General features: G+C 51.1%; 1 protein-coding gene across 2 annotated transcripts in view; it reads left to right on the forward strand.

Annotated features, from left to right (window-relative positions):
* Positions 1-22,717, forward strand: part of INTS3 (integrator complex subunit 3) — a 36,601-nt gene that overhangs the window by 10,691 nt on the left and 3,193 nt on the right. The window contains exons 4-25 of one of the 2 annotated variants that reach the window (XM_006775613.2): positions 2,689-2,802; positions 2,967-3,051; positions 4,426-4,492; positions 7,106-7,250; positions 8,172-8,301; positions 10,025-10,122; positions 11,683-11,874; positions 12,778-12,865; positions 13,319-13,398; positions 14,023-14,114; positions 14,455-14,561; positions 15,467-15,586; positions 15,932-16,061; positions 16,505-16,559; positions 16,785-16,888; positions 17,363-17,407; positions 17,587-17,706; positions 19,485-19,638; positions 20,625-20,693; positions 21,451-21,526; positions 21,852-21,965; positions 22,304-22,352. In XM_006775613.2, the coding sequence (XP_006775676.1) occupies positions 2,689-2,802; positions 2,967-3,051; positions 4,426-4,492; positions 7,106-7,250; positions 8,172-8,301; positions 10,025-10,122; positions 11,683-11,874; positions 12,778-12,865; positions 13,319-13,398; positions 14,023-14,114; positions 14,455-14,561; positions 15,467-15,586; positions 15,932-16,061; positions 16,505-16,559; positions 16,785-16,888; positions 17,363-17,407; positions 17,587-17,706; positions 19,485-19,638; positions 20,625-20,693; positions 21,451-21,526; positions 21,852-21,965; positions 22,304-22,352 (2,234 nt within the window). Of the gene's footprint in view, positions 1-2,688; positions 2,803-2,966; positions 3,052-4,425; positions 4,493-7,105; positions 7,251-8,171; positions 8,302-10,024; positions 10,123-11,682; positions 11,875-12,777; positions 12,866-13,318; positions 13,399-14,022; positions 14,115-14,454; positions 14,562-15,466; positions 15,587-15,931; positions 16,062-16,504; positions 16,560-16,784; positions 16,889-17,362; positions 17,408-17,586; positions 17,707-19,484; positions 19,639-20,624; positions 20,694-21,450; positions 21,527-21,851; positions 21,966-22,303; positions 22,353-22,717 lie in introns of those variants that run through there. The other variant, XM_006775614.2, reaches the window with a different exon arrangement.

Below are 22,717 nucleotides of genomic sequence, written 5' to 3' on the forward strand. Positions count from 1 at the left end.
GGTCGATTATGTTATGAAATACTTCTGTCCTGCAGAAGTTTTAGGTGGGAGTTACTGATGAGAACTGATCCTAATGCATTGTTTCAGGCTTTAGCTTAAAACAAGGGGAGTGTTTTCTGAGGGTTTATTTGGGTTAATTCTGTCTCTGGAACAGAAACCTAAGGATGGATTGGGGATTCCGTTGTTCCTCCATCTTCACAGGGGATAATGGAGAAGGTGGTAGTAGAAACTAAGTCTTGAACACATGAGAAATTTGCTCTGGGAGCGTGAGGTGAGCCTGTGTCAGTGCTGGCAGGCAGGTTCAGAGTTAGGGCCAGCTCTCTGAGACTTCTAAGTGGGTGGGTTGAACCAGAGAACTCAGTTGAAGAGAAAACAGATCAGGTATTGGTGGAGAGTAGAATCTCCATGGGGTGGATTTTGTTCCAGATGTACCTTCTTGATTTACGTCTGCTCTCTTGGCAACTCTTAGGAATGTTTATATCCTTTCACTTTATTTATTTCCTATTTGATGTCTGAACTGAATAGCTGGGAGCGGGCCTGGCTGAAGGACTCTGGTGAGAAGAGAGGCTAAAGGAGAGGCCTTGCCTTCCGTGTAGGCGCTGGTAGTCAGTAGGTAACAAGAGGGGTCTAACATCAATGCCAAGATCTCTCTTCACCAAGGGGTCAAGGACTCCGGCCCTGGCAGTTCTTGGTCTAGATACAGTTCCCTAAGCAGACAGCTCCAGGAAGTTGGGGGCTGTGAGGGCCGGGGCTGGATGGAATATCTGCCTCGACGGACCCAGGACAGATGTGCGACCACAGCACCATCCTGTCACCTTTCCTTTCTCTTGAGACTCTCCTTCTCTTCTCTGTTGCCTGCTGAGTCCTCCCTCTCCCCCTCTATTTGTTTTCCAAGCCAGTCAGCAAACTGGTACAGAGGTTGGTGAGAAAACTGGCAGCATCAGAAAGATGATACTCCTGGTACCCAGCTGCCATGTGTGACTAGCAGTGGTGGTGGTTAAGGTCCCGGCTGGAGCATGGAATTATGCAGACAGTATCTGCTTCCTTCATCTGACCCTGTGTCTCCTCAGAGGCTCTTCCTTCCCTGTTCTGGGTCTATTCTACATTTCTGCTTTCGTTTGAATAGACAGGAGGGCTCTTCTCTGGTTTTCTTCTGCCTCCCTCATCCTCTCTGCAATCAAGGCTCACATCTCTGGCGGAGGCTCCAGGCTCTACCACCAGCATTTACTGACCTCACTTTGGCAGTAGTTCATGGATCCTTTTATCTCTTCCTTGTTCCCTTGCTTATACGTTTGATCTCCCTGCCTTCACCTCAGATGGAGTCAGAGAATAATCAGGTTTTCCTTTGGGTATGAAACGTTCGTGGCACATGTGGGATTCCCTTAGTGTTGGTATTTTCATTATATTAATTAGTTTGACTTAAGGACACTAGAGACAAGAGGAAGCGACAGTAGCTAATCTCTTAGGAGCCCCCAGTCACTCCAAGGCCAGGGAGCAGCTGGTCTTGAGTACTCCTCTTTTGACTGCTTAGGATGAAAGAGTTTAAAAACCTAGCAGTCTCAGAACCACCGTAAATTCTTATTTCCATCCCAGCAGCCTCTTCTTTCAGTGATTTCTAACAGCGTACAGGGATAGTTAAGAGCATGGATTCTGCAGTTGGACTGTCCAGACTTGAATCCTGGTTCTTCCTCTTATCTCTTATGTTACATGGGTCAAATTATTTTAACCTCTCTATGCCTGTTTTCTCACCCGTAAACACAGAGATAATAAATAGTACTATTTCAAAGGGTTGTTATGTAATTCAAATGCAATAATATATATATGATACAACTTGGCACATAATGCCAATGCATTATAATTGCTGTTATAATTGCTATTATGGTTGATGCCAGCCTTCCAAGGTCGTGGAAAGCTGCCTACCTAATTTTACCCTTTGTGCTCAGACCCTGGCAGCAGAGAACTCAGCAGGCCAAGAAGGTCGCTAATGAGGTCCCCTAAGGTATTCCTCCAGGAGTCTGGTCTCCAGAGAGACCGGGTGAGAACAGCTCTAGGGGGAAGGGAAGCAAGAACTCTCAGAGGAAATTGGAATGCCCTCCCTCAGCTCCCTCAGGGGTGGGTATGCAGAAGGACCCCTCCTTTTTCAATACTTGGCAGAAGCCAAGCGCAGCCCAGAGAAAAGGAAAACATGGAGTTGAGGAAATTCAGTTTAGTTTCGCCCTTTCTTTCTGGGGCCCAGGTCCCTGGATCCTCTTCCTTTAATATTCCTATCCCTTTGCTTCTTCTGGCTGGGTCAGTACAGGCTTAAAAACTTCTTTGTGATCCTTTCTGGCCTGTTCAACCAAACCCATTCTGTGGTGACCTTTTACTGGCAGATGAAAAGCAGATGGCCTCCACCTGGTTTTGCTCAGCGTGTGGCATCAAACAGTGTGACATTTCCTAAGAAGGGAGGTGGGGGGACAGGGAGCCTTTCTTAGCAGGCTTTTCTGCTTTATTAGAGAATAGCTCAGTCTGCCCCCAACCCCCATCCCACTCCATGTGATGGAGCAAGGGACAGGTTAGCATGCAGAGTGGAAAGTCCTTCATTGCTACTCATATTGGTGTTAAGTTGAACAGGCCAGGGGGCCCCCTGTGGGTGGGGTCAGGAGTGGATCCTCAGCTTGCTGGCTGCTTACAAAACTCTCTTCTCAGTGTTACCGGGACTTGGCTCTGGTGACTCGTGACGGCATGAATATCGTCTTGAATAAAATCAACCAGATACTTATGGAGAAGTACTTGAAGTTGCAGGACACCTGCCGAACTCAGGTAAGGCCAGAAAGAAAAGAGATGCAGCTCAAAGACTGAACAGAGGAGGAATCGGGAGTAACATACCCCCACCTTTGTACACCTAAGTTGTAATGTTATTGGATGAGCCCATTTCTCAAATTCATAGGCCCTTCTCTTCATCTGTTTTTTCCTTTCTCCTTTAGTTGGTGTGGTTGGTACGGGAACTAGTGAAGAGTGGGGTTCTGGGAGCTGATGGTGTATGCATGACATTCATGAAGCAGATTGCTGGTGAGTTTGATGGCAAGAGCATAAAGAAGAAAGGAGAGGAGCCCAGAGACTGCACCAGGCAATGGAGAATGATTGCGTGCCTCAGGGACTCCATTTCTGGGTCATTTAGACTCTCCTACTGAGAAAGGCGTCTTCTGGCCACATAAGTTGAAGAAGAAATTGAAAAATCACGGGGCGCCTTTTGAATCAATAAGTCTTGCCTCATTTTTCTTCCTGCCAAACTCAGGCCTGACGTAGAATAGTTGACCTATTTTAGCCAGTCAAGCCAATAGTCAGTAGACATGAGAAGGTGCTCAGTCTCATCAATAATCAGTGAAATGCATACTGGGGTTTATGGGGTATTGGATCTGAAAGGATCTGGAAGGAAGGAGGAGAGAAGGGAGGGCCAATAATTTGTTCCCATCACATTATGCTTTCAGAAGCAGACATCTTCCTTGGCTCCACCCCCATGTTCTGTGTACTTGCTCCCTAATAATTATGACATCTGATTAGGGCCAGTTTGAGGGACAAACCATGTCACAGAACAGACCCTGACATTTAGGTTTTGTTATCTTGTTGGCATTGGTGACATCTGTCCAAGCCACTGAATATCCAAGAGGCCTGCCTGTGCCGCTTCTGCAAGATCGCATGTGTTTGTTTAAAAATGAGCCTGCCCCTCCTTCACCATTGCCCGTTGGTTCTTTGTTTCTTTCTTTAGGATTTTATGTAGCACCGATGCTCCTGTAAACCTTAATTTATGTGATGTGTGACTGTGTGAACATTGAATTTTTAAATTGGGTCCTGGGGCAATAGCATTGTGCAGGGTATTTTTATCCATGCTCCTGCACTTCCTTCCCTGTTAGGCACCGTCAGTCCTCACTTCTCACCCTTAGACTTTGGTCTGGCGCTGCTGCATATTAATTCTGCCCCAAGAAGTCCCTTAGCAAGCCCTGCAGACTGTTACCGGGAAACAAGAAACCTTTGGCCCGTCATGAGCCTGACACGGGATGTGGGACGTACACATTCTGGCTGCTACTGTCCCCAGCACCCGGCACCTCTCAGGCCCTATCTGAGGTGCCTTCCTTTCTTTCCAACCATGGTGTCCTGCCCAGACATTCCTTTTCAAGGGCCAAAGTATTCCCACTCCAAACGCTAATCTTTGGAGAAGTTGCAGCTCTAGTTTCTGGAAAAATCTAGAACCTTCCCTTCCCTTCTCTCTGGAGGTAAAAGAGGAAATTTTAAAGCCTTACAGAACAGAAGGCAGTTTCCCAAGACTCAGAACATCAGCGATGGATAGCAGTTCAGGATGGACCAGTGGGACGGGTGACGAAATGTATTGTGTATCTGAGTAGCTAATTAGAATCATTCTGATTCTCTCTTCTCCCTTTTGATTAGGTGGGGATATTACGGCAAAAAACATCTGGTTGGCAGAGAGTGTTCTGGATATCCTGACGGAGCAGAGGTAGGGTCTGCCATGAGGGGTGGGGAGAGAGCCAGAGATGGCCTGGTTGGTTTCAAGTGTGGGAAATGGGATGAAAGGAGTGTATGAAGACTGTTAGGTGACCCCAAACACCGTGGGTTAGAGAGACGAAGGCAGGGGAGGGAGAAGCAATTCCATTGGTGGCAAGCGAAGGAATTAATGCCATGATTTACCCAAAGGGATGAAGGATTGGGAAAGGAGGTCTTTGCTGAAATATCTCAGAGCCCAGGAAAAACTAGTTTCATCTGATAAGGGTTTATTTTTGACCCAGACCTCCTTGGAATGTTTATCTTTGTGGGGAGGGGGGGGGAGAATGAGCTCAGCAGAATGGGGCCAGCCAAATACCCAGGCCTGGCAGGTACCCCTTTTCTCTCTTCCAAAACTTTCCATCCAACCCACACTCTTGTTGTTGTTGTTGTTGTTGAAGTAGCATGGGAGAGGGGGGGTGAGGAGATCATCGAGACCCGCTCGAGTCTGCATAAAGGGCTTGGAGGCTCGAGTGGTAGAGCGGGCATGGCGGGGGTGGGGGGGCATACTGTGTTTTCTCACTGATTCTTTCCCTTCCCCATCAAGTAAAGGACCAGAAATATTATGAGGGCTATTCCATGGCTGAGGCCTTCCTCTTGGTCCTGTGGCCTCAGTCCTCCTTGATTTCAGTGTTTGTTTCAGGGTGAGGACACCATAGTAGTCAAATAATTGAGAGGGCTAATAGTACCCATGTTTCCTATTTCCTAGTATCCGTGGACCTCCTCCCTCATTCACACTTCTGAAAGAGAGGGCTGTGTTCTATGCTCTGCCCAAGCTTGAGCGCTGTGCCAGGTCAGCTGTGCAGTGCCACCTAGTGCCCTGGGCACAGACGTGCACCCACAGCTGTGACAAGTCACTCCCTCCATCATTATTGGTACCATCGGCACAGCACGCGAGATCCTAGCCATTTCTTACCAGGCCTCTGCTTCTCTTAGGTGTCTTTGCAGAATGTCTGTGTCCTGGTCAGAGGGACTCCCTTTCTTTCTCTTTCTGGACAGATCCATTTATCACTCCTGTTAGCAACTTTCCTAAAAAGTAGTTTTTCTCATTTTGTTCCCAATGCAAGATACCTCCCATTTCCATACCTTAAAGCTCAGTTTCTGCCCTAGCTGGTTTGGCTCAGTGGATAGAGCGTCGGCCTGCGGACTGAAGGGTCCCAGGTTTGATTTCGGTCAAGGGCACATGCTGGGTTGTGGGCTCATCCGCAATAGGGGCTATGCAGGAGGCAGCCAATCAATGATTCTCTTTCATCATTGATGTTTTTATCTCTCTCTCTCCCTCTCCCTTCTCTCTGAAATCATTAAAAATATATATTTAAAAAAATAAAGGACAGCAGAGTTATAAAAAAACTACCCACATTAAAAAAACAAAAACAACTCAGTTTCCCTCATTTAGGCGATTAGAGTGGAGTCTCAGTATACAAGTGTCAGATAAGTGTCCTACCCTTTCTGTTCTCCAAAACACAACCTTTGGTGTGGTGTCCTCTTCCACACCCTTCCCCTCCCTCCCTCCCTCTCTCCCTCCCTCCCTCCCTCCCTCCAAGTGTTTCTAGGGCTGTGGAGTTAAAAGGTAGCAGACAGGGAGGGGCACCCTCCCCAGTGTCCTTGGCTGCTGCTTTCATTCTGTGCAAGGAAAAGGCCAGAGTCTCTTAATTAGGTGGCTGTAGCACTTTTCCGGAATCAGGATGTTGCCTGGTTGGATTAATTAAACTCCCTGTCTTCCTCTGGTTCTCTCCTTCCAGCAGGGGTGCCAAGCTTTACAAACTAGTTGCTTGGAGAAGACAGCTCCCCGATTTGGCACTTTGAGACGGCATTGGAGTTTTTGGAATCTCCCCACTGCGTCTTTCTACCCCTTTTAGAGCACACCATTCTTTCATTACCTTCTTTTCCCCAGAGAAAGTCTAAAACTCCTAGGAAAATGGGCTTTGCCGTCCAAAATGAAGTTCTTTTCAGCTTGTGATTTAGGGCAGGTGACTCGTTTGGGAATGGAATCAGTGGAGAGAGAGAGAGAGAGAGAGAGAAGAGCTTGCGCCAGGGAAGGGTTTGTGGCATGGTGGGTGGTTAATGGAACATGATGGAAGGGCTCAAACAGTGTGTTCTGAAACCTCCAGGGTTCTCAAAGGGTCTTAGTTATCCCCAGAGGCCCACCGACTTAAGGAGACTTACAAATATTTTCCCCATATCTGAGTTGGGTAGAAGCTATGGCTTATCTCTGTCCCTAGTACCTCACACATGCTTGGCACATGAGAGGCACTCAGTAAATGTTTGAGGGAGTCAACAAACAAAATTATTTTATTGGGATCTAGGTAGTTACATGGTAGAGAGAAATGGCTTTCATCAGCATTTATCTGTATTGGACACCTGGTAGACTAGTAGGACGGTGTCCCCACCTTTGCCAATTGATAGTCCTAGATAATGACAGTATGAACGAGCAGTCAAGGAATCAAAGAACCTTCTTTTAGTGCTAATCCTCAGACATTTCTAAGATCCTGCAGCCACGTATGGGGGGAATTGGGAGGGTGGACAGGTGCAGACAGCGTGCAGCTGCCATTGTCTTCCCTCCCTGCAGGGAGTGGGTGTTAAAGAGCAGCATCCTCATTGCCATGACGGTTTACACATACCTCCGCCTCATTGTCGACCACCACGGCACCGCCCAGCTTCAGGCCCTGCGGCAGAAGGAGGTGGACTTCTGCATCTCGCTGCTCCGGGAACGGGTGAGGACAGGATGGTACGGGGAAGGGAAGCCCAGGAAAGGACACCTCTGTGGGTTTTATACCGCGACCGGGGCCAGAGATGTCGTGTTGGAGTGATGGCGGTAGCTCAGTCTGCTGTTTTTTCATCATTCTAAGGCGGATGAAGGGGAAAGGGTAGGGGAATCGGTGTGGGATGGCCCTCGTTCCTAGAAATGCTGCCTGCTACTCTGGCATCCTAGGGATTTTCCTGGTCAGCTTCGTGGGCACTTGTATACACCACAGACACAAGCTGTTCTTGTGTGCTCACTGCTGTCCCCCACACCTACCTCGCTGGGTAATTGCCTGATCAGGTGGGATTGTGAATTGCCCACTAGCATCTCTCCCAAGATTGAATGATTCTAAGGCTATGCTTTCTAATGTGGTAGGTAGCCTCTAGCCACATGGGGCGATGTAAATTAAAATTAGATAAAAATTTTAAATTTATTCCTTAGTTGAATTAGCCACATTTCAAGTGCTAATTGTGGCTAATGAGTATTCTTTTGGGCAGCACAGATATAGATTATTCCTTTGTTCTGTTGAGCAAGTGAGTTTTGGGGTGAGGTGTATGGGGCTCAATTTGCTAGTCCTGTCCTTTTAGAATTTCAGTCTCTCTTGACCTGGATGGAAACAGTTCTGGGAGGAGAAGGCAAGAGACTAATGTGAAAGCCAAAAGGGTTCCAGCAGTTTCTAGTAACCTCTCATCCTTGACATCAGTCCCCAACTTCGAGCTCTCTTCCCCTGAGCAGCTAGGAGCCAGTCCTTCGTTCCAGAAGAAATCATATAATCCCTTCAGCCCTCCTCCATTCCCTCCCTGAAACATGTTGGTCCTTTGCCCCCTCTGTAGCAGGTAAACAATCCATGTTTTCATTCTTTTTCCTATCTGTAACCCCTCACCCCATCAAGTTCATGGAATGTTTGATGATTGGCCGGGACCTCGTAAGACTACTTCAGAATGTTGCCAGGATACCAGAATTTGAACTGCTTTGGAAAGATATTATCCATAACCCCCAGGCCCTGAGTCCTCAGTTCACAGGTGAGTACGGGCTGGGGCATGCTGTCCAGGAGAGGTGGGAGGTCAGTATGTATGCACTGCTTGAATCAAGAGGGCAGAGTTTCGTGTGTAGGAGAGGCTTTGGCAGTCAGATAGAGGAAGCTTGGGACCAAGCAGGCTCTGCCAAGTGCAGCTGGATAAGGGAATGGCAGAGCTACAGGACAATCCATATGGTTCCCAGATAGCCCTGCTCGACAGGCCCCAGCTGTCGTTGCTCCTAAGAAAAGTGAAACAGCACTGGGACCCTGCTCCTCCCCCTCCCGGCAGCTGTTTGGCTCAGGGGGTGAGCCGATGACCACTTTCCAGCTTCACTGAGGCCAGCAGGGGAGTCAGAGGTCAGCTCGTGAGACTGAGTCAGCAAAGTCGCTGGAATGAGTCCTGTAAGAGAAGGCGCCTCCCAGGAGCAGCGTTGTCTCTGAGTTCCAAGGATCCAGCTGGTCAAAATCCTCTTTGGGGGAGGGAAAGTAGCTCCGTGCGCCTCCTCTGACACGGTCCTTCCCATGTCCTTCTCCTTCCCGGTTTCCTGCTTGTGGTCTAAACTATAATGGTACAGCTTTGCTCCCCGCCCCACCTCTGCCACACGGGCGTGTGCATACACACCTGCCATGAAAACAGTCGGTTAGGACCTGGAGAGTCAGAACCGCAGTAGAGGTGTGCAGGGTGCAGCTCTTATATTGAACGTGTATTAAGTTGTTTTGAGTGCCAACTGTGTGCCAGGCACATGTACGCAGGGTGTCTCAGAAAATATACACACACTTTGAGTGAGTATGACGTCGCTGTTTATTAACATACAGCTCAATTTCAAAATTCAAAAGAATCCACGGAAATGAACAATTTTTTTGTCAACACCTGTTTTCAAATTGATGACCGCCTGGTCTAGACACTGCTGATAACTTGAAGCAATGGAATCGCAAACATCAAGAATCATTTCATTCGCTATTTGTGCGCCTTCAGTTCATTGACTGTTGCTGGTTTTGTACTGTAAACTTGATCTTTTATGCATCCCCATAAAAAAGTCTAGTGGCATGGCATGTTAGGATAAAGTTTCCTTGTTCAAAGCTTAGTCTGGTTTCACCCATTATTTCAGATCAGTTAAAGCTGAAAAGGAGTGAAATTTAAGTGAGCTATCAGCTGTTAAAGTGTTTACACATTCTTGCGGGGACACCCTATATTAACTCATTTAATCTTTAGGACATCCTGTAAGATGGATGTTCTACTCTCCATATTTATGGATTAAGAAAATTAGATTCAAGGAGATAAAGTAATTTGCTCAAGGCCACATAGCTAGTAAGTGTCAGAGGCAGGATTAGGATCCACGTGTGTCAGACTCCAGGGCTCATGCTTATGCCACACACCACACTGATCCCGGGGCCCAGAGATGGGACCGTCAAGAGCAGGAGGAGAGGCGAGGGTTTCCCATACCCCCCACCATCCACATGATGCCAACTGGAATAATGTGAGTAGCGGGCTCTGGATGGCCGGTAGAAGACAATGAATATGTCTGGGTTGTGGGGTGGTGGGTCACTGGAGCGGAATACACAGATGCTGGTTAGAACCCCCACTTGCACCGATGCTCTGGTCTTATCTTAGAATTTCCCCATGAATAAGACCATTGGCCAGCAGTCCTGGGTCCAGGTTCCCCACCTGCCTTCCATTCTAGTCCTCAAGCTTCTCGTTTTTCTCTTCCCGTCTATGCTTGGTTCAGGCATCCTGCAGCTCCTTCAGTCAAGGACATCCCGAAAATTCCTAGCCTGCCGTCTAACCCCAGACATGGAGACGAAGCTGCTCTTCATGACCTCCCGGGTAAGCTCGCCTACTGCAGCAGGAGACGGGGCAGACACTAGCGAGGCTCCTTCCTGCAGCCTGCCGGTCTGTCACTGACCGGTGGCATGTGGTCAAGGGGGTGCCCCTGATCTTGCCTGTCACTGGGCCTGTCACTAAGAATGGGGATACATCGCTGAATGAGAGAGACAGTTCCAGCTCGTGTCTATCTGAAGTGCCATTAAACGAATAATTGTAAACAAATAATGTAACTGGTAAGTGTGAAATGTGCTATAAAAGGGTAAAGTGAGCATGTTCGTTCGGGAAAACCCACTGTTCCTCTGGGTGAACCATGAGCTCTCAGGAAGAGAGCCCTGGTCTTTTGGTTTCCAAACATGGCTGACTTATGGCAGAATTGCTTGAGGAGCATCTGAAAAATACATCTTCCTGGAACCCGCTACCCCAGAGAATCTGAAGAATCTGTATTTCTTTTTTTTTTTTTTTTAATATATTTTATTGATTTCTTACAGAGAGGAAGGTAGAGAGATAGAGAGCTAGAAACATCAATGAGAGAGAAACATCGATCAGCTGCCTCCTGCACATCTCCCACTGGGGATGTGCCCGCAACCCAGGTACATGCCCTTGACCGGAATCGAACCCGGGACCCCTCAGTCTGCAGGCCGACGCTCTATCCACTGAGCCAAACCGGTTTCGGCAAGAATCTGTATTTCTAACAGAATCTCCCGACAGCCACTCCTCTGCAGCCAGCCTGGTGGCAGGAAGCAACTGCGCAGCCAGCGCCCAGCTTCCCGGGTCATCCAGGAGACCTGTCTGATCTGTGCTGTCCCGTGTGGTAGCCACTAGCCACGCGTTGCGATTTAAATAGTTAAAACTAAGTAAGATTAACCATTCAGGACCCTGGTTGCAGGAGCTACATTTTAAGTGTCCAATAACTACCACCATTGCAGACAGTTCTATGGACAATGCTGATCTAGATGTTGGTTTTTTCCCCCCTTTAACCCTTCTACTCTGTTTTGGTTGAATTTGGGAAATAGAAGAAGAAAACCAGGTCTTTCTTCTTAATTAGTGTTGCTGTTCATAACCTGTTTGGGGGGAAGGACTTAACTGCAAGAAGGTTTGGAGGTTGTATGTACCTTGGATAATTATCCTGTTAAGTCCTTTAGTGTCAGCTTTTAGTCAGTGCTGAGCAGTGCAGAGGCTCAGCTGTGGTTCTGAAGCAGCATTGCTTGCTGTTCACAAGTAGCTCAAGAAAATAAAAGATTATACTTATGAAAAAAAAAAGGTTATGCTATGACTGCAGAATCAGGAACCAGTACAGGAGGAGGAGGAGCCAAAATCGGTCGGCAGTTGCAGGTACTGTGACATCAGGTCAGTGGCAAGAACGAGTGCACCGCTGGTCTGTGACTTTCAGCATTTTTTTTTAATCAAGGAGGGGCGACTTGAGAGACAGTATTAGTTGATTAATAAATTGTGGGAAGAAATTGAGGTCTGGCTCCAGCCTAGAGTTGAATGGTGCTCATTTTCCTCTGCCCAGAGACCTCACCTTCCCTTCCACGTTTCTTTTCCAATGTCTTCCACCAGGTGCGGTTTGGTCAACAAAAGCGATACCAGGATTGGTTCCAGCGCCAGTACCTGTCAACCCCCGACAGTCAGTCCCTGCGCTGTGACCTCATTCGCTACATCTGTGGGGTTGTCCACCCTTCCAATGAAGTGCTGAGTTCAGACATCCTGCCCCGATGGGCCATCATTGGTTGGCTGCTGACAACATGCACGGTGAGAGGCTGGACCATGGAGGCCGTTGGGTGGCAAAGAGTCCCCCCTCCCTCACGTTCCCCAAATACCCATGCTTCTTCCTGACTCCGAGCCCCCTGAGCCCTAAGGGCCCTCGTTTACTCTCATCAATGTCTCAGTCTTTGCACCCCTCCCTTCGTGTCTCGAGAAATTCACTTGCGCTCATTGTTTCCCATCTGGGCTCGGGGTTAAACAGATTCACCTGTGCCTCTAGTGCCAGTCCCCAAGCCTGGGCTTGTAGGCATTCCTTCTTCCAGAGACCACGGATGACTGCTCTTGCTCAGATCCCGAGCTGTGATCCTTACACACTCACTTCCAAGCCTTAGGCATCAGCTTTGGATACTTCTCTTCTCCAAAAGTAGTGAATTCACAATGGAGCCATCTCCTCCCCAGCATTTCCTTCCCATGCCAAGGGTGGGAAACCCTCTGCTCCCTTGGCATCTAGTTGCCCTTTGACCTCTTCTCACAGGGCTCCTGTCCCCCCCCCCCATCTGACTGTATCCTTGGAATGTGCTGATTCAGATATAACAGCAGGCTATTCCTTAGGGTCTTTCCCTTAGGAATGTGCCTGGTGCGTCCAGCAAGGGCTCAGACTCGTGCTGCCTCAGCTCACGAGTGACCAGGGACTCCCAGCCCAGGTGTCTTGTGTTCTGGATATGTGAGACCCCACGCTGAGCCTCAGCCCTGGTTGGTGAGACCGTAAGGGACTCACTCACACTCATATACAGACTTGGGGTCCCTCACCCCCGTGGGGGTTCCATTCTGTCTCACTAGGAACTCAGTTTTCCTCGATGGGTCAGTATTGTGAGCCCTGGAACCTGTCTTGAGCTCCTAAAGGGAAGGGAGCTGGTTAATGAAATTAGCCCTCCTTTTCCCCTCTCCTAGTCAAATGTCGCTGCCTCTAACGCCAAGCTGGCTTTGTTTTACGACTGGCTGTTCTTTAGCCCAGACAAGGACAGCATTATGAACATAGGTATGTGAATGAGACCCAGAAGCCTCACTCTATCATCAGTCAGGGCGAGTGGGAGGAGGCAGCTTATCTGGGAGCAGTTCCGTTGTTCCTCATCAGTGCTCCCTTGACCTAGAAGAGAAGTTGCTTTGATGAGGCCAAGCAGTACTCCACCCTCTTTTCCCTGTAGCCTGACGCTTAGACTTTCAGGGGGGTGGGGGGAGGTCTCTGCAGAGGAAAGGGCTGCACCACATCCCGCTTTCCCTCTCCTGCTACCTCCTTCCTCCAAGCTGAGTACTGGGGATAAGAGGGGCAATGAGGTCTGCCCGCTGTTTTGGGGGGTGTGCTTTTGGACCTGCTCAGTGGGACTAGGGGGCAGGGATAGCTCTGGAACCATTCATATATATTGATCATTCGGTTTATGGAGCTAAGAACAGACCCTCTGATATGGGGTCCCTTTAACTCCACGTCTTCCAGAGCCAGCCATCCTGGTCATGCACCACTCCATGAAGCCCCACCCTGCCATCACTGCCACACTCCTGGACTTCATGTGCCGTGTAAGTGCCGTTGCCTCTTTTCTCTTGCCGGGCTGAGCCGCTAAGTGTGTGTCCCCTCCAACCTTCTAGGTCAGTGAATAGGTCCCAGTGCCCCTTGCCTGGGGGAGCAGAAGTGGTTGTAGGTCCCATCCCCCGAATTAATGAATTCCTGCCGTCTTCAGTTGGGTCTTTCCATGTTTCCATGAGGTTTCTCATCCTCAGGGATGATGACTTAACATAGACTCTAGTCTCCTTGAGGAGCAGCCGGTCCAGCAAGGTTTCCACTTTAGGATCCTGGAGCGGTCAGGAGCACCCAGCCCTTTCTGCAGCCATACTCTAGTTGCCCAGTCAAAACCAGTCCTGTGCTCTCTCAGCAGCACATACACTGCAGCTGGAACAATACAGAGATGAGCAGGGTCCTGTGCAAGGATGACAGGAACATTCCTGAAACAGTCCTTTTTTTTTTTAATTTAAAAAATAATGTATTTCTAAAAATTGATTTGAGAGAGAGAAACATTGATCGGCTGCCTCCTGAGAAACATCTGCCTCCCCAGGGATTGAACCTACAACTCAGGCATGTTCTGGGAACAAAACCCAAGGTACTCCAACCACCTGAGCCTTACTGGCCAGCTTCTTCCCTTCCAGATCATTCCCAACTTCTACCCACCACTGGAGGGCCACGTGCGGCAGGGTGTCTTCTCCTCCCTCAACCACATTGTGGAGAAGCGGGTGTTGGCGTAAGGACTTTCTGTCGGGGAGAGGGAGGTGGTTTTCCCGTTTCACCCGGTCAGGCACATGCAGATCCTGCCATACGCCTGTGGACCCTTTACCTGGAGAGGTACAGGGAGCACTGACTCCACCTCAGAAGGCTCGGCCTGTGTTCTCTTGACTCTCAGAGAAATGTCTCTCCTGCCGTCACATGACAAAGGGCTTCAGATGCGTCCCCTGTCCCTGGGGACCCTCCCAGGACCTGACCGTAGCCCAGTTATACTGGTCGGGCTTAGACCTACCCCTGTGCCTCCGTGTCGTTAGGAGGGAGGAGCCCTGATGTTGATCTTCATTCATGGTCCCTGTTAGGCACTTGGCTCCCCTGTTTGACAACCCTAAATTGGACAAGGAGCTGCGGGCCATGCTGAGGGAGAAGTTTCCTGAGTTCTGCAGTTCACCCAGCCCCCCTGTGGAAGGTATGGACCCTCCCATGTTGGCACCTGCTTCGGAAGAGGGATGGGGACATTCAGGGCGCTCAGGCGAGAGCCCCGCTTTAGGGGTCACACCTGTGCAGCGCTCTACCTCCGTCATTGTCCATTCATTTTCCCTTCCCTACCTCTTCTGATTCCTTTTCATGTCTTCCTATGTTCTCCCCCTCCGTCTAATTTTAAAAAAATCTTTTCACTGATCTTTAGAGAGAGAGGGAGAGAAATGTCGATCTGTTGTTCCACTTATATGTGCATCATTGGTTGATTCTTATGTGTGTCCTGACCGGGGTTTGAACCCACAACCTTGGCGTATTCTCTAACCAGCAGAGCTGCCGGGTCAGGGTCTTTCCATCTAATGTATCTAACTTGCGCTAGTCTCTCTTTCTCTCTTAACTATTTTTCCTCTTACTAACCTGTCTTCAGCAGGTAGAGATGTTCATGGGATGTGCTTACCTTGCTTTAACTTTGTCCACCTTTTTCCTTTTCAGGCCAGGGCCCTGGCCTTGGTGCAAGGTTGTCATGTTGGGCCTCAAGTCTTGCTCCCAATTTTAGACACACAAACACTTTTTGTTGAGGGGGAGGGGTTAAGCCAAGCAAAACTTCCCAAGTTGGCTTTAAATTAAAGAATGCTTAAGACTGTCCTTGGTCTTATCTGCTCGCTGATCCTGAGCTGAGCATAGAGGAGCCGTGGCCTGTGCTGTTTTACTCCTGGCAGATCCCCGTGCAAGTCCTGGAGGGTTGGGAGAATAGGACCTTTATCCTTCAGGGTTCATACTCCACTTAGGTCGTGAAATCCTTATTCTCTCACTTGCCCTTCAGTCTCCTCTTTTCTAAGCAAGGTGCGTGTTAGAGGGCACAGGCGGCCATCGAATGCCTTGTCTTTCTTTCCCAAGTCAAAATTGAGGAGCCAGTTTCCATGGAGATGGACAACCACATGTCAGACAAGGATGAGAGTTGCTATGACAATGCAGAAGCAGCCTTCAGTGATGACGAGGAGGATCTGAACAGCAAAGGTGAGGCCAGCAGCTCGGGCAGCTCAGGGTGTGCCAGCTCCATTGGTAGGAGAAGCCTGTGAGCGGTTTCTCTGTCGCCTTTGCCTCTGAGTGAAGGTTGTTAACGGGCACTGGCTGAGACTCGGGTGCAGAGCCCTGCACTTGGCCCTGAAGCAGGAGGGGAAAGAAGAAGTGGTCCCGGCCTTGTTTGTTCCTCAGGGCTTGGGTGCACACATCAGGGAAATGCTCAGGCCACTCACACCGTGCTGAGTGCGCAAGAGGGGGACAGAGTGCGGGGGCGGGGGGGGCTGTCTCCGTTGCTGGTATCTGGGCAAAGTGACTTCCTGCCCAAATCACTCCCTTCAGGAAAGAAGAGAGAGTTTCGCTTCCACCCCATCAAGGAGACAGTTGTGGAGGAGCCAGTTGACATCACCCCTTACCTTGACCAGTTGGATGAGTCCCTAAGGGACAAGGTGCTCCAGCTACAGAAAGGCAGGTGGGTGCGCCCGCTGCTCTCAGCCCCCGGACGTCCAGCCCGGGCTCTCCGCCTGGTGCTTAGTGGGTGGCAGGATGGGGGGCTGGGGGGACATGGTAGGTGTATGGAGAGGTAGTTGAAGCTGCATGAGGGATGCCTTCTGCAGTTTATGTTGCGTGTACGGACTGGGTGTGGCAGCCTCATTTCCCAGCATCCCGGGTTCTCACTCTCCGTCTGCTCTGAGGCTTTGAATTTCGAAGCAGGATCGTGGGGATTTCACTTCAGAATGGGCCTCTGCCCAGAGAGCAGCAAATTCTACCCCGATCCTCCCACACAAGCACAGGGTCACACAGAGCCCCTTTGTCTTGTCTGTCTCTGTGCGGGCGAGCGTGCGTGCTGCGGGGTGTGGCCTGCCCTCTGCTATCGCCTACGTCCCTGAGCTTTCCTCTCGCTCTGCACTGCAGCGATACCGAGGCCCAGTGTGAGGTCATGCAGGAAATTGTGGACCAGGTCCTGGAGGTAAGAAACCCATCGCCTGAGGGAGGAAGCAGCCCAGCCTGCCCAGCTTCAGGCGCCGCCCCCCCCACCCCCCAGCAGCTGACTCCCTCCTGCCCTTGCCCAGTGGGTCCCCTTTTCTGGGGGGAGAGGCTGGTTAATCCTGGAGGTGGAAGCTGATGAGTCTGGGTAGTGGGGGCAGTAGGCTTGGGTCTGACGGTGATTTCCCCTCCCCCGTCTCACCACCAGGAAGACTTTGACTCGGAGCAGCTGTCTGTCCTCGCGTCCTGCCTACAGGAGCTCTTCAAGGCCCACTTCCGAGGGGAGGTGCTGCCCGAGGAGGTTACGGAGGAGTAAGGCTCATCTTTCTGACTTTTAGAGCCAGAACTGTGCTCCCAGAGGCACCTTGCTGAGGGCTTGGGAACAACCATCTGTTCTGATTCACGTGTACTGACTCATTGAAACTAGGATTCCTTTTACCCTGCTGAAGGCCAGGCGTGCTGGGGCGGTGGACCAGCCCCTGCCCTGTTGCCCTGCCCGCTGCTGTACCCAGCAGCCCCCTCCTCGCTACTTGAGGTGGGACCGGACCTGGCCTGGATCCTCCCTGAAGGGCAGGAATCTCACTTTCAGTGGCGATGACAACCCAGATGTGGTCCCCTGTGAGGAACCTGTTTTCTCTGTGACCAAGCCTCTGGAGCAGCAGGACACTGGCTTGTAGTTAGGAAAGGAGGAGGCCGGCCTCTTGCCTCAAGCTGGCCCTCCACAGAATCTGCCTGCAGCCCGCCCTCTCCGTTTACATGGACTCACACATCACCTTCCTCTCGTAGGTCCCTGGAGGAATCTGTGGGGAAGCCCCTCTACCTAATATTTAGGTAAGCTTCCAGTGGTAGGAGACACTGCCCTGCCCTCCACCCTCCCTAGAGCACACGTATGCTTCTGTCCCGGGGTAAGGGGACCCCTTTCCAGAAAGGAAGGGTCTGCAGTGGGGCAGGCAGACACACCTCCCCAGGAGCCCGGGTGAAGCTCCGCTCCTCCCTCCGTCTCCCTCCAGGAACCTGTGCCAGATGCAGGAAGACAACAGCAGCTTCTCTCTGCTTCTGGACCTTCTCTCCGAGCTGTACCAGAGGCAGCCCAAGATCGGCTACCACCTGCTCTACTACCTGAGGGCCAGGTGGGCGTGGGCCCCACATTTAAGCAGGGGTCAGGGAGCATCCTGGAGCGCCTCTCTCCTACCACGCGTGGGTTCCCACCCTGTCTGTCATCGCCAGGGCCTTCCATGAGCGCTCTCTCTCTCTCTCTCTCTCTCCCAGGAAGCATCCTGGAGCGCGGGTTCCCACCCTGTCTGTCATCGCTAGGGCCTTCCATGAGCGCTCTCTCTCTCTCTTTTTAATAACAGCTTTAAAGTGTACAATTCAGTAGTTGTTAGTAGAGTCACAAAGTTGTACAACTATTACTGCTGTCCAATCAGAACATGTTTATCAGCCTGAGAAGAAACCCGCACCCTTTGGCAGCCACTCTCCCTTCCTCCCTTTACCCAGCCCTGTCACCACTGGTTTGTTTTCCGTCTGTAGCTCTATTTATTCTGGATATTCCATATACTGGCAAATGGAATCATACAATGTGTGACTTCCATGCCTGGCTTTTGTCACTTAGCGTGCTGTTCTCGAGGTCTGTCCCCCCTGCCGCGTGTATCAGCACTTCCTTTTCCGTGAGTGAGTAATGCTCCACGTTTGGTAATATCCATTCGCTCAGTGATGGACATTGCAGTTGTTTCTGCTTTGTCTGTTGTGAACATTCATGTGCAGATTTGTGGGTGAGCATATGGTTTCGGTTTTCCTGGATATAAACCTAGGAATGGGTCAGCTGGTAACTCTATTGTTAAGTTTGTGAGCAAGTGCCAAGCTGTTTTTCCAAAGTGACTGCAACCATTTTACATTCCCCCAGCGATGTGTGAGAGTCTAAATGTTCTACATGTTCCCCCAACACGTCTTACTGTTTGGCTTTTTGATTATGGCCGTTGTAATGGGTGTGAAGTGGTATCTCACTGTGGTTTTTTTGTTTGCTTGCTTGTTTGTCTTTTATTGATTTTTTTTTAGAGAGAGAGAGGGAGGGAGAAGAATAGAGAGAGAGAAGGCATCAAAGAGAAACATTATTGATTGCCTGCATCCTGCACGCCCTCTTGTGGGGATCGAGCCCGCAACCTGGCCATGTGCCCTGACCAGGAATTTAAGGGCGATTTCTTGGTTCCTGGGGCGACACTCAACTGCTGAGCTACACCAGCTGTCCAACTTCATTCCTCTTTTTTAATTGGGTTATTTGTCCTCTTACTGTTGATTTTTAAGAGTTCTTTATATATCCTGAATGCAAGTTCCTTATCAAATATATGGTTTGCACATAGTTTCTCCCATTCTGTGGGTTATCTTTTCACTTTCTTTATGACATCCTTTGAAACACAAAAGTTTTACATTTCGATGAGCCCAGTTTACTTTTTTTGGTCACTTGTGCTTTTGATGCCATGACGATGTAAGCTTCTGTATTTTCTAAGAAGCATGTATTAGTTTTTACAGTTAGGCCTGTAATCCATCCTGAGTTAAGGCCTGTGCATGTTGTGAGGTAGGAGTCATTGTCCTCGTTGCTCAGAGCCCAGAGAGCAGGAAGGAAGGTTTCTTAGCCTGACCCGCGCCCTGTTTCCCCTGTTCCTGCCTGTCCCGTTTAGTAGCTGACTCGCTGTGGTCCGAGCCCTGGTAGAGCGCTGGGGAAAGGCGGGGAGGAGCAGCGGCTCCTGGTTCCCATCAGTCATCCAACCCTGGGGAGGCAGGGGAGAGCCATGAACTAGATCAGCCCCAGGCACCTGGGTAGCAGGGGGGTTTCAGTGGCAGCCACCTCGGGGGATGCCTGAGGTTGGGCGCTGGGGCCAGGCTGCTGGCTTAGGCTCCACTGGTCCTGCAGCAAAGCCGCCGCGGGGAAGATGAACCTGTACGAGTCATTTGCCCAGGCCACCCAGCTGGGGGACCTGCACACCTGCTTAATGATGGACATGAAGGCCTGCCAGGAGGACGATGTGCGACTGCTGTGCCACCTCACCCCCTCCATCTACACAGAGGTCAGTGCCTCCACCGTATCCATGGGGGTGGGGCAGCAGCATTCCCTGTCTCAGGGCACACAACCCTGACCCTCCTTACCCACCCCACTGGCCTTGGTGAGCCATTTCTCCCCACACCACAACTGTCCCCTCCGTCCACATCTTTATTAAAGATGTAAAAAGGTCTCAAAGCTCCCGAGTTCCTATGTGAGTTGGGATCTGGGCCTGTGTACTTGGCTTCATGGCTCTGGCCCCACCTTCGGCACCCAGGATGGGCCCCCCTCTAGATCCACGTTCACAGATCTCAGCCCTCTTGCCAGCAGATGGCTCCCCTCGGAGTCCTTCTATTGGTTCCCAAAGACCAGGGCCTCTGGTGGAGACTCAGCTTTCGTTTCCCGGCCCACGCACAGTCTTCCCTGGAACTGGAACACAGGAGGTGTCAGCTCTTCCTCCTTCGGTGAAAGTTCGCAGGAACTGGGAAGTCAGGGCACAGGGTGTGGGCATGACAGGAGGAACTGTGATCTCAGCCACAACCAGGAACGGGGGAGGCGGGGGGGTGCAGATGCGCAGCAGATGGGAGTTTCCTTCTCCGCTCCCTAACTGGTGAACTGGTTTCTCCAGAAGGGGTCATGCCTACCCCGACACCCTGAACACCCACACACTCTCTATACCTTCTCCTCTTTGGCTGAGGATCAGAACAGATTGGATTTCTTTGCTGCCATATTTTGTCACCCCACAGAACGAACGTCGTGTCCAATCCGTTCTGCTCTAGCTTTGTCCCTGCACGGTTCCCATTCCTTCCCTCGTGCGCACGCACACACTGCCACACACCCAGCACAACCAGCTCTCGGGGGTTAGGTTCCCAGCTTCATGGCTGTTGGGTCTTTGTTTAGGGTTTTCTATTAGGACCCTGTGTCCGGCTCCCCCAGCCCCCCCACCATGTGCCAAGGCAGGGGAATGGGGTGCGCCCTGGACTCCTCCCCAAGGGCCCCTCTTTCTCTCTCCAGTTTCCAGATGAGACCTTGCGGAGTGGGGAGCTACTGAACATGATCGTGGCCGTCATTGACTCTGCACAGGTGAGCGAGTTGTCATCCCAAAAGTGTGGGAGGCAGGACTGGAAATCGGGGCTCTGCCTCCCCCCTGGCCCGCAGACAGCGTCTGACTGCTCCTGGCTGCCCTGTGTGCACCCCAGGGGTTCCCCTTCTCCATATTCTTGGGGCACTTCTCCACAGGGAAAGCGAAGGGATTGGTTTTTGCTCTCAACCGCCCTTCCACATACCTGACTCGGGATGGAGTGGTCACACCGTTTCTGTTTGACCTTTGCACCAGGCGTACGTCCCAAGAGGCTTCAGCTTTGCTTATGTCCATTCTCAGGCCGAACTGGGGCCCCGTTTCTGTTCCTCCTCTCCATCCATAAAGGAGGGAGTTTAATACTCCAGTTCCTTCCTCTGCTTTGCTGTCCCCACACCTGTAATCCAGAGCTGGGTCTCCCATGGCCCTTCCCTCCTCGGTGCCGGCTGGGATGGGCCGAGGCCCTGACTGTGGCAGGTAGAGAAGTTGCCATTCTCTTGCCTCCGTGTGAGGGGTGGCTTCACTTAACTATTCTTGCCCCAAACGGGTCTGTGGTTACCATTCAGGCCTATTGCTTCTTTCCCAGGCCCCTTTGTCCTTAGAGACCCCAGCATCCATTGTATGCCATTTCCTCCCTAAACCTTTAAAAACTAGGCTTTCACTTCCTCTGACTTCCCCGTATTGAGCCCTCTTGGTTCTCCTGCCATGCTGGCTTCCCGGCCTCTTTAAAACCAGTGGGTTATGGCTTCTCCTCCTCCTTAGCTCCAGGAGCTGGTCTGCCATGTGATGATGGGGAACCTGGTCATGTTTCGAAAAGACTCAGTCCTCAACATACTCAGTAAGTGAGCAGATCCGTTAGGAACCGTTGGGAGGAGAGGGGGTGGCAGCCTGTTTATAGGAACGGGAGGGCTGCTTGTGGGGCTGAGAATGGGACAGAACAGCATCCACCCTGCTCTGCGGTCTAGGGTCATATCTCTGGATCTGCCCCTTGCTCTGTGAGATGGAAAGATGCCCTCTGGCTCCAGGGCTGACGGGGCTACAGAAGCTATCTGAATGAAGGCTTTTTGTGGAAAGGGAAAGTATCTGTAGGCTTAGGATTGGGGTGCTGGTTGTTAGGGGAAGAGAGAGAGAGAAAGAAGAAATGTCTCTTCACTGTCTGGCAGTCCAGAGCCTAGAGTGGGAAACGTTTGAACAGTACTGTGCCTGGCAGCTCTTCCTGGCCCACAACATACCCCTGGAAACCATCATCCCCATCTTGCAGCACCTCAAGTACAAGGGTGAGTAGGGATGTGGCAGGGAGCATGGTGATGGGACTCTCCTGGTCGGGCTGGGGCAAGGCTGAGGCCTCTAGACTCCAGATGAGCCCAGGCCCCTGCTCCCCTCCCACTGAAGCTCTTGCAGAAGGTCAGCCACTTCTGCTCTTAGCGGAGCCCTGCACGCCCCTCTGAGCCAGGCGCCGGCTGGGCTCGGGCTGTGCAGGATCCGGTAGGACTCTTCCTGCTCCCGAAGACTGTTTTTGCTCCTCCCAGCGCTGTTGGTTGGAGGAGGGGAGAGGTCCCGGATGTCTTCCTGGAATTGTGCCTTCCTCTGAATGGCCTCTACCCTTCCTCCACAGAGCACCCAGAGGCCCTGTCCTGCCTTCTGCTTCAGCTCCGGAGAGAGAAGTGAGTCCCACCTGGAGCTGAAGAGCCCCATCCAGCACGAGAGATGCTCCTGAATGGAGGGCTTTGGTCCTGCCCCTTGGCCGTGTTTGTTCCTGTTGTTGACATGGGCTTCTTCTGTCCTTTCCCCAGAGTGATTGACAAATCAGCAGCTCCGGGGACCTGGGCTTCCTCTGGACTTTCCCCCCTGCCCACCAGGAGCTGCCCTGGGGGTGGGGACCGGACATCCCTGTTTCCTGCTGCCACAGCAGTTCTAATCCCGGGAGCTGCTGCTCCCCTCCCCCAGGCCCTTGAGGCCACCCCTCGGCTAATCCAAGAGGAGGAAGGGTCAGAGCAGAGGGGTCACACACCACCTGCTTCCTCGACCT

This window comes from Myotis davidii, unplaced genomic scaffold, assembly GCF_000327345.1.
Source record: "Myotis davidii unplaced genomic scaffold, ASM32734v1 scaffold208, whole genome shotgun sequence".
NCBI lineage: Eukaryota > Metazoa > Chordata > Mammalia > Chiroptera > Vespertilionidae > Myotis > Myotis davidii.